The sequence below is a fragment of the Pollachius pollachius genome (assembly GCF_949987615.1).
Source record: "Pollachius pollachius genome assembly, chromosome: 13".
Lineage (NCBI taxonomy): Eukaryota > Metazoa > Chordata > Actinopteri > Gadiformes > Gadidae > Pollachius > Pollachius pollachius.
The window spans coordinates 2,207,660-2,217,659 of NC_136946.1; the positions used below are offsets into that span (position 1 = coordinate 2,207,660).

Genomic DNA, 10,000 nt, shown 5'->3' on the forward strand with positions numbered 1-10,000 from the left:
CCACCTCGCACAGCTACAGGTAGGTACAGACACTGGGGACACAGCTAGCTAGCTAACAGGCTAATGACAGCTTGCCAGCTAGCAGGCTAATAACAGCTAGCCAGCTAGCCTGCTAATTAAAGCTAGCCAGCTAGCAGGCTAATTAAAGGTAGCCAGCAAGCAGGCTAATGACAGTTAGCCAGCTAGCAGGCAGACAGACATTAAGACAGACAGACAGACAGACATGGAGAAAGACAGACAGACATCTCACCTCATCCTTGCAATATGAGGAACAAGCACATAATTATTAATATTTACATAATTGTTGTAACAATCCATATTTTGAATTATTGGTTTGCCCTGACGGCAAACTGCTGGACTGACCAGAGAAGATGAAAGTTTGAGTCACCAAGTGGCATATGACTTATTAATATTGATCATTAATATGGTTTATTAATTAATATGGCTTATTAATATTGATTATTAATACGGTTTATCAATTAATATGGCTTATTAATATTGATTATTAATATGGTTTATTAATTAATATGGCTTATTAATATTGATTATTAATACGGTTGCCGACTGGCATGACTTCAGATTATGCAATAGTTTATAACTTATTATCCTCCCGGGGTCCGGCTGACTAGTGGAGTGTGAAGGGACTGAAATGACGTGGTCTGTGATCCCGTCCAACAGCTTTTGATAGAATTGATTTGAATAAAACCCTTTGCTACGAGCTGTTTTTTCATTTGTTTAAATCATGCCACATTAACCTTCCTTTTGTTGCTACCGGTTTAGCCTACTATTCTTTTATATCAGTAATTCTCTAGATTCTGGGAGAATATTTCCTTCACAAATATAGATCTACAAATATGTATTGACAAATATATATCTACACATATATAGGTACAAGGAGCATAAACGCAGACAAAAACACTTGAGCACAGACAAGTCATACACATAGCACAAGCATACACATAGACCAGGAGCATAAACACAGACAAAAACACAATTAGTTAACACAAAGACAAACACACTATCCCAGATTATTACGCCAGCGTATTTGATTTGTCAGTAACCAGTGTTTTATAGATTTTTTTATGAGGATTTGAGTGATGTAATGTTCCTTAGTTCTGTGGGTATAGAATTCAAAGTGTGCTGCTCGATAAGGCTGACTGCCCAAAATAACTTTTCCTATATGGTATTTTACAATGAATTAACTTTACTTCATGAGGTTGAACTTTGTCTGCACGTTTGATGAAGTTTAGAAGCATTGCACTCTGAGACACTGTTACAGTTTTTACCCATTGCACAAGGCAAGGCAACTTTATTTATAAACACACTTTTTATACAAAAGGGAGACTCAAAGAGCTTAACACATAAACATTGTCATACAATAAAATAAAATAATAGATATGTAAAAGAAAACATGCAAAGAACACGTTTTGCCATACTTGGCTCATTGTGTCAAAACTCAACACAGAAGCAAATAAGACACAACAGTAAGAAATATACCATTCACATCTGTCAATTGAAACTCTGCTATCGAAACTGAACAATCCTTTGTCAAAATGTCACTCTGATGACAAAATGATACACACTTGTATCATATGAATACTTTTATATAAAACACTGCAGTCCTTCATGTTCACTGTTTTTATTCAACCGTCACAAAAGGCACGGTTTCACAACCCAAAAAAATCAAATACTCAATACTGTACATTGCAGTACGGTACTTTAAAGTGCAGTAAATTAAGTTTAAGCATGGCAATTGTGCGTGGGTGGTCTTATTGATCGCCTTGTGTGCCGAATTCATCCATGGATTGACCTTACCACAATGTCTCCGCAGGCCTGTTCCATTGCCTGCAGAAGAGGCATGCGGGCATGTGGTTGGCGGTCATATACACGCCATCCTCAAGCTGAAAAAAAATCTTCTATAGGGCACAGAAATGGCGAGTAAGGGGGCAAGTATAATACTTCAAATTGTTTATGGTTTGTGAACCAGTTCCAAACAAAACAGCCCGAAGAAAACTAACCTTATCCCAGGCAACAAACCTGGCCTGCACTGATCTTTCCTGTTCACCTGCATCATGAAGTGCATCTAGAAATGTGATGATATGTTGGGTATTGAAGGGACCTATTTTTGCATGATGGTGCAATTACCCTCGAAGGCTTATGGAGGCCCACAATGATATATTTCCCCCGCACTGCCCCGGGACGTGCACAATTGCCCTTTGGCCTTTTTATAGCTGGCTGATTGGTGTTCAGTTTTGTAAGTAAGTGTTTTCAGGTGTATCTAAGTATTTTCAATTGCCCAATGTGTTTTGTATTTTGAATAGATGTGTTCTGCAAAGCAGCGCTTTTGTTTAAGGTATGGTTACATGTTTTTAAGGTATAGTAACAAAAAGCTATAGTTACTAAAACAAACAAGTGTCTTGTTTGTTTTAGTTATTATCCTCTCTAATGCGCCTCCACACGACGCGTCAGGCGAGGATGTTTTTTAAAGTTGTGTAGGCCTACGCTTTAGAAAAGACATGCATGTGCGGTTGCACTGCGACGATCATGAATGCGTGTTAATGTTTTCCTCCCTGGTGAGCTCGGCCAGGAACCGCTACTGGTTAGCAGCCAGCCCAGATGGGAAAACTTCTTGAGGTCAAGTGCCTATCTTATCTTCCGTCCGTATAGCACGAGACAGACGTTCTCTAGAAGCGTAGAAGAAAACAAGCAATCAGGAGTGGAAGTCTTGAATGTAACAAGACGCCCCAGGAGGTTGTGAACGGGACTCAGATCAAACTGGAAGCTTCTCCTGACTGGAGCTGGAACTATTGCTGGAACCATCGCTGGGAACAGTGCTGGAACCAGAATGCGGAGCAGAACTGGGAGCAGAGCCGGGACCTGTGAGATACAACAGTGAATGATCAATGGATCTCCTGTACACATATGATAGTAATAACATAATAAAACTGTTTCTCAAGGACGAAAAATTAAAAACGGACAACAACCAAGTACAGCAAGGCAATTCAAACATTACAAATATGACAAATATTAAGCTGAGTTTTCACAGATTGTAGTAAACTGGGATGGTAGGTGTACCATAGAGAAGGGCCATATCAGCTCCTTTCAGCTTCTTGTCATCTACAATACAAAATACAGTACAACCGTTACAATGTTGATGTGAAACTATCCATAATATTAGTGTATTAACGTTAAACTATATTTATGTTACCTTTTACAGCTGGTTTCTTCTTTCTGAGGATAATCACCACACCAGTGATAATGACCCCCAGCACCACCAGTACACCAAGAGCAGCCCCGGCAATGAGTCTGGTGGAGGTTCCCTCAGTTTCCACGTGGTGATCTAAACACGATCCAACAGAGTCAACATCAGCCGTTGATACTTCCATAGGACTCATGCTACATCTCGTATCCTACTCATCAGGCAGCGCCAGTAGAATAATGATACTTCTTATCTAGTCCTCCATACACCCTGACTGCTCCCACAGGTCTGGACGCTGCCCCACCTGCTCAGCAGCTGCCAGAGGAAACCCCAGACTCTGCAAGACTCTTACCCCGCAAGGCTCTTACCCCGCAAGACTCTTACCCCGCAAGGCTCCTACCCCGCAAGACTCTTACCCCGCAAGACTCTTACCCCGCAAGACTCTTACCCCGCAAGACTCTTACCCCGCAAGACTCTTACCCCACAAGACTCTTACCCCACAAGACTCTTACCCCACAAGACTCTTACAAGACTCTTACCCCGCAAGACTCTTACCCCGCAAGACTCTTACCCCGCAAGTCTCTTACCCCACAAGACTCTTACCCCACAAGACTCTTACCCCACAAGACTCTTACCCCACCAGACTCTTACCCTACAAGTCTCTTACCCCACAAGACTCTTACCCCACCAGACTCTTACCCTACAAGTCTCTTACCCCACAAGACTCTTACCCCACCAGACTCTTACCCCACTCTTTAAACACAGAGATTTGGCTTGCAGGGTGCTGGACTTCACAGGTGTACTTGGCCGTGTCGTCCCCAGGAATCATCACCCACATCTTGATCTGGTGGGTCCCGTCCCCGTTAGGACGGACCCCCGTGGACTGCAGACCATCCAAGCGGTCCACCAAATGGTTGTCCCTCTTGATCTCCATAGTGATCCCCTTGGGGTGGAAGCCTGTGGCCAGGCAGCTGAGCTTCAGGTTGTTCTTGTATGGCTTGGCGGATATGTAAACTTCCGGTCGCGCTGTGGAGAGAAACACAATTATCATTTGGATCCAGGAAGCCAGGTTTTGGGTTCCCCATGGTCCGATTGGCGTTAGACTGACGTAGTGGTCCAAAGACCTAAGGTCCACGATCCTAAAGGCTGCTGCAGGCTGCGATATTTTGACAACCCGCGTGTAAATCGGTTGGCCGATTTTATCAGTCGATGTTGGCCTTTATCAGTATCGGCGAAAGTTTTTGCCGATATGAAAACTTTAGAAATGTAAATATATATATATATATATATCAGCTGATATCTGTTATCGTTTTCTCCCTAATATCGGTATCGGCATCCGCCCCTAAATTCCAGTATGGATCGGGCTCTGGTACTCTGTGATGTCAGATTACAGCTGAGGGGGACGGTTCCACACTTACAGGCCTTAATATTGGCTTCCTTCCTGTATTTGAGGAAGGTGTCTAGCCACTGGATACACTCGTTGTGCAGGTAGCCGTCGGTGTAGTCGTTGAGCTGCTGGATGCCGTCCCACTTGCGCTTGGTCGGTATGGCTTCGTTCATGGGGGCGACCCACTGCTTGTGATCGCTGTCGAAGGACAGGAAGTCGTCTCCGTCATAGCTGTACTGGTCAATCCCGCTGACCTTCTTCTCAGCGACTTCAGTGTTTACCTCACATCCATGTCTCCACTGGAGAACGTGGTTATCTGAGAGAGAGAGAGAGAGAGAGAGAGAGAGAGAGAGAGAGAGAGAGAGAGAGAGAGAGAGAGAGAGAGACAGTTAGACAGCCAGCCAACCAGACAGAGAGCCAGACAGACAGGCAGGTAGACAGGCAGACAGACAGGTAAACAACTGACAGCCAGCCAACCAACCAGACAGACAGACAGACAGAGCACCTGTGTCGTTCTTCCTCAGGCGGTCGGTGAGGATTTTGAGGTTGACCTTGAACCACTGCTGTTTGGTCTGCCGGGAGCTGGTGCCCTTGTCCCAGTATTCCTGGTCCAGACGCTCCCTCATCCAGTCCTCCTTGGGCACCTTCACCTGGGAGTCGCTGTCAAAGTAGTCGATGGGCCGGCCGTCCAGCAGGCCTATGGCTGAGAACTCGTGGATGCCGGGCAGGCCGACGGGCCGGGTGAAGGCCGTGTAGATGTAGGTCAGCGAGTGGATTTCTGTGAGGAGCAGGGTTCAACAGCACTGAAGGGATCAGACGAGTCACCCGAACCCCCTGGGCCTCAGTGTCCCCGGTACTCTGCTACGCTTTCTCTTTGATTGGATATTTTGCACTCTTAAGCATATCATGATATTTAAGGAATTTGTGTAAATCCACAACACGATAATACAATGTTATCATATCTCACAGCCTCTTACTGACACAGCCTCTTACTGACACAGCCTCTAATGACTGACGCAGCCTCTAATGACTGCCACAGCCTCTAATGACTGACACAGCCTCTAATGACTGACACAGCCTCTTACTGACACAGCCTCTAATGACTGACACAGCCTCTAATGACTGACACAGCCTCTTACTGACACAGCCTCTAATGACTGACACAGCCTCTAATGACTGACACAGCCTCTAATGACTGACACAGCCTCTTACTGACACAGCCTCTTACTGACACAGCCTCTAATGACTGACACAGCCTCTAATGACTGACACAGCCTCTAATGACTGACACAGCCTCTTACTGACACAGCCTCTTACAGACACAGCCTATTACTGACACAGCCTCTAATGACTGACACAGCCTCTAATGACTGACATAGCCTCTTACTGACACAGCCTCTAATGACTGACACAGCCTCTTACTGACACAGCCTCTAATGACTGACACAGCCTCTAATGACTGACATAGCCTCTTACTGACACAGCCTCTAATGACTGACACAGCCTCTTACTGACACAGCCTCTTACAGACACAGCCTATTACTGACACAGCCTCTAATGACTGACACAGCCTCTAATGACTGACACAGCCTCTTACAGACACAGCCTCTTACTGACACAGCCTCTTACAGACACAGCCTATTACTGACACAGCCTCTAATGACTGACACAGCCTCTAATGACTGACACAGCCTCTAATGACTGACACAGCCTCTAATGACTGACACAGCCTTTACTGACACAGCCTCTTACTGACACAGCCTCTAATGACTGACACAGCCTCTAATGACTGACACAGCCTCTAATGACTGACACAGCCTCTTATTTCAACACCACCCGCTGGGAGGGCCCAGGTGATGGACTTTGTTGTTGACGAGATGCCACAGTCCTACCAACACAAAGCGTGTTGTGAATGGTATGCAGGCCTTGTGTGATACCATCATTAACCACGGCCCCACCCTCACTGAGGAAATATGACAACGATGTCGTCCACGCACACACATAACACACACTGATCTTCAGAGTCAACAGGTTGAGGTGGTTTACCACACACGCGCGCGCACACACACACACACACACACACACACACACACACACACACACACACACACACACACAAAGGATACTGCTTAATGGAATCACAGCAAGAGGCTGTGTCTAAATTAAACGTGTTTTGGTAGTGGTATAACTACTAGTTATTGGTCTATTCTCATGGTTTCGTGATAACTAGTTGTCTGTAAACAAATACACGTTAACGTTGATCTGCGTTTTTTATAGATAAAAAGCACTATGACCTTTACAAATTTCAGAATCACGTTTTAAATAAAGGTTTATGAGCTGTGAGGGGTAAAATACAAATATATATATTTATGTAAAATGTATGTAATGAGTTATTGTGTGCGTGTTGCCAGGCAGACTCTGTAAGTTACCAGAACACAGGCAAACTACCTCATAATAATAATAATGGATTGAATTTATATAGCGCTTTTCTAGACACTCAAAGATGCTTTACAGTGAAGGGGGGACCTCACTCACCACCACCAGTGTGTAGCACCCACTGGGGTGATGCACAGCAGCCAATCTGCGCCAGAACGCTCACCACACACCAGCTTGAGGTGGAGAGTGAGGGAATTAATGAGTCAGCCAATTATACAGGAGGATGATTAGGGGGCCAGATTGAATGAGCCTGGTTGGGCCAGGACACCGGGGAAACCCCTACTCGTTGCGATAAGTGCCCTGGGATCTTTTATGACCTCAGTGAGTCAGGACCTCGGTTTTACGTCTCCTCCGAAGGACGCACAGCCTTCCACAGCACAGTGTCCCCGTCACTGCACTGGGGCATCGGGAGTGATGTTAAGGACAGAGGGAAGAGTGCCACCTATTGGCCACAACCCGACACCACTTACGGACGGTCTCTCATCGAAGTACTAACCGGATAATTAATGGGTGGGCCTGGGAATATCTGGATGGGCCTTGGTTTTTTCAAAGATTAAACGAACCTATATCTATATATCTATATATCTAAAAAATATCATGAAGTGGAGAGAACGTGCAGATCGGTGGTACATTTTAATATGCCTTTTACTCGTGTCAGAATATTACATGATAAAAACACAAATCCATAACTGCATAGCTCACGTTATAGTGACTTCAACCCGAACATGAATATGGATCAAACGAATCGAATGAATTAATTTTCAGAAAAAAACTTTCAGAAACAGCTATAATGCCAAGGCGAGCCAGCATACAAAAACCCGGTCTAACCGGAGCTTCTACACAAGGCGGAGTCTTATATAGCCTACCTATATAAAATTATTAAGTGGAGAGAACTTGCAAATCTGTAGTATTTTAATATGCCTTATACTCATGTCATATCACATACAGATGTAGGATAATAACAAAATAAAACCACAAATCCAACACTGCATAGCTCACGTTATATAGTGACTACAACCCATAGGCCTACATGAATATAAATGGATCAAACGAATCGAATGAATTAATATTCAGAAAAAAACTTTCAGAAACAGCTATAATGCCAAGGCGGGCCAGCATACAAAAACCCGGTCTATCCGGAGCTTCTCCACAAGGCGGAGTCTCCTAGGTTTCGAGTTGACTCAAAGACAGCTGTTCAGCCATTGCTAATTGAGGCTGCTATCTGATGGTGCACGCATCCGCCATCCGCTGTCTGCGTCGACCATGATGTTGCGTAAAGACGTCACTGGACAGAACTAATGAGTACGCGAGGGGTTTCTGAATATTATTATTTTTTGGTAGCAACTGTAAATATTTTAAATTATAAATGTATTAAAGAAAAAAACCTATATTGTATGAGAAAAGACAATTAAACATTTTAAAAATATATATATATTTTTTTTTTCTCCATGAATCTGATTTGGTGGGCCCACTGTCAATCTGGGTGGGCCTGTACCAACCAGGCCCACCCGTAGATCCGCCCCTGCTGACCAGGCCCGACCATGCGCTTCCGAGACCAAACGAGTTTTGGCGTGTCCATGGTGGTAAGGCCGCTATGGCCGTCAAACCAACGTTAATACATTCACTCAAAGCATGAAATAACCTTTTTTTTAATCTATATCTGTAAATAAAGCACTCAGACAGATGCGTTGCCAAAAATGTAGTTTTCTTTTACTTTCGCTTTCGCGGATTAGTCGGAATAAAACCATTTTTTACCTGCGTTCACGGTCCAAACTCCGCAGAGCAGAACCAGCGTCGACACGGACCACATTCTAGTGATTTCAACCGATTTACACGGTTCTCTCGGGTATCGGAGTCCGGTTTTAGCGCTGTGCGTACCCCGAGCACAGACTCTCCAGCTGTTGCAGTCTCCCCTCGCGCAGAGGAAGCTGTACCGTTTCTGGTCTGTCCTCGCGCAGCAGACACACCCCAATGTAGGGTATATAGCTGTATATGTCATGTATATATATTTTAAATAAATATGTAGCAGCTAAATAACTCAGTTTGAGTTAACAAACCACACACAGAACCGTTTGAATTCTCTCTTCATTTATAACTTTGTAAACATTTAACACAATTTCAAACATTGTCGTATAGTTGAAGTTAGGCAAAGTTAACAATGCTGAACTCGACTGATTTTTTGCATAGCCTCCACCTTACATTTTATATATATATACAGAAATATAGACAAATATATATTGACAAATTTATATCTACAAATATATATTGACAAATGTATATCTACAAAAAAAAAAATACAAATATGTGTCTATATATATATATATATACAAATCTGCTCAGGGCGGAAATCACTGAAGACTGGAGGATCAATTACAGGATAAAGATGAATAATTGAAAGCTTTCTTATCTGAAGAATCAGAATGTTTGGTGTCGATGTTAAAATGTGTTCGCGAAGTCACGTGTACGTCATTACGTCACTAACCCGGAAGTGGGTCGTCGCGGCTCCGGAGCTCGGCTGGGTTTGTTTACAGCTTCCTTTCAGGAGCAGAACTCCGGACCAAAGCTCCACTTACTAGCACTGTATCGTAGTACTGAACGTGTCATACCACGGGGTATCGTGAGATAATACTACAGTAGTACTGTATTGTAGTACTGAACGTGTCATTCCACGGAGTGTCGTGTGATAATACTACAGAGTATCGGAACACTACGGACCGAAGATGAACGTGACGCTGGCCGTGAAGCAGTACGTCACCAGGATGATCGAGGACAGCGGGCCGGGCATGAAGGTCCTGCTGATGGACAAGGACACGGTAGGACCTGTTCCACCAGGAGCTCCTGAACAGAAGAGGACCTCAAACACATAGAAAAGGACCTCATCACATAGAAGAGAGCCTTTACTAACCTCCATCCCTGGTCTGTGTACCACATGTATCTCGACCAGTTCCAAACCACTAGGAGGGTTAGATGATGTGTGT

General features: G+C 44.1%; 3 protein-coding genes across 4 annotated transcripts in view; 2 read left to right on the plus strand and 1 right to left on the minus strand.

Annotated features, from left to right (window-relative positions):
- The window catches only part of LOC307084812 (semaphorin-6D-like), a gene marked incomplete at both ends in the record, with an annotated part of 14,791 nt that extends 14,106 nt beyond the window's left edge, over window positions 1–685 (plus strand). Inside the window, one exon of the mRNA XM_079749314.1 lies at window positions 679–685. Within this exon, the coding sequence (XP_079605440.1) occupies window positions 679–685 (7 nt within the window). The remainder of the gene's footprint in view (window positions 1–678) is intronic.
- Window positions 686–1,273: 588 nt separating this feature from the next.
- LOC307085138 (BOLA class I histocompatibility antigen, alpha chain BL3-6-like) lies at window positions 1,274–8,956 on the minus strand. The gene is made up of 7 exons (XM_079749821.1): window positions 8,778–8,956; window positions 5,092–5,364; window positions 4,618–4,902; window positions 3,947–4,225; window positions 3,209–3,340; window positions 3,076–3,117; window positions 1,274–2,877 (listed from the first exon to the last, which is right to left on the minus strand). The coding sequence occupies exons 1-7, from the start codon at window positions 8,830–8,832 to the stop codon at window positions 2,771–2,773; spliced, it is 1,173 nt and encodes a 390-aa protein (XP_079605947.1). The 5' UTR covers window positions 8,833–8,956; the 3' UTR covers window positions 1,274–2,770.
- Window positions 8,957–9,525: 569 nt separating this feature from the next.
- vps45 (vacuolar protein sorting 45 homolog) overlaps window positions 9,526–10,000 on the plus strand; it is a 14,048-nt gene continuing 13,573 nt past the window's right edge. For both annotated transcript variants that reach the window (XM_079749809.1, XM_079749808.1), the window contains exon 1: window positions 9,526–9,835. In XM_079749809.1, the coding sequence (XP_079605935.1) occupies window positions 9,743–9,835 (93 nt within the window). In that variant the 5' untranslated portion in view covers window positions 9,526–9,742. The remainder of the gene's footprint in view (window positions 9,836–10,000) is intronic.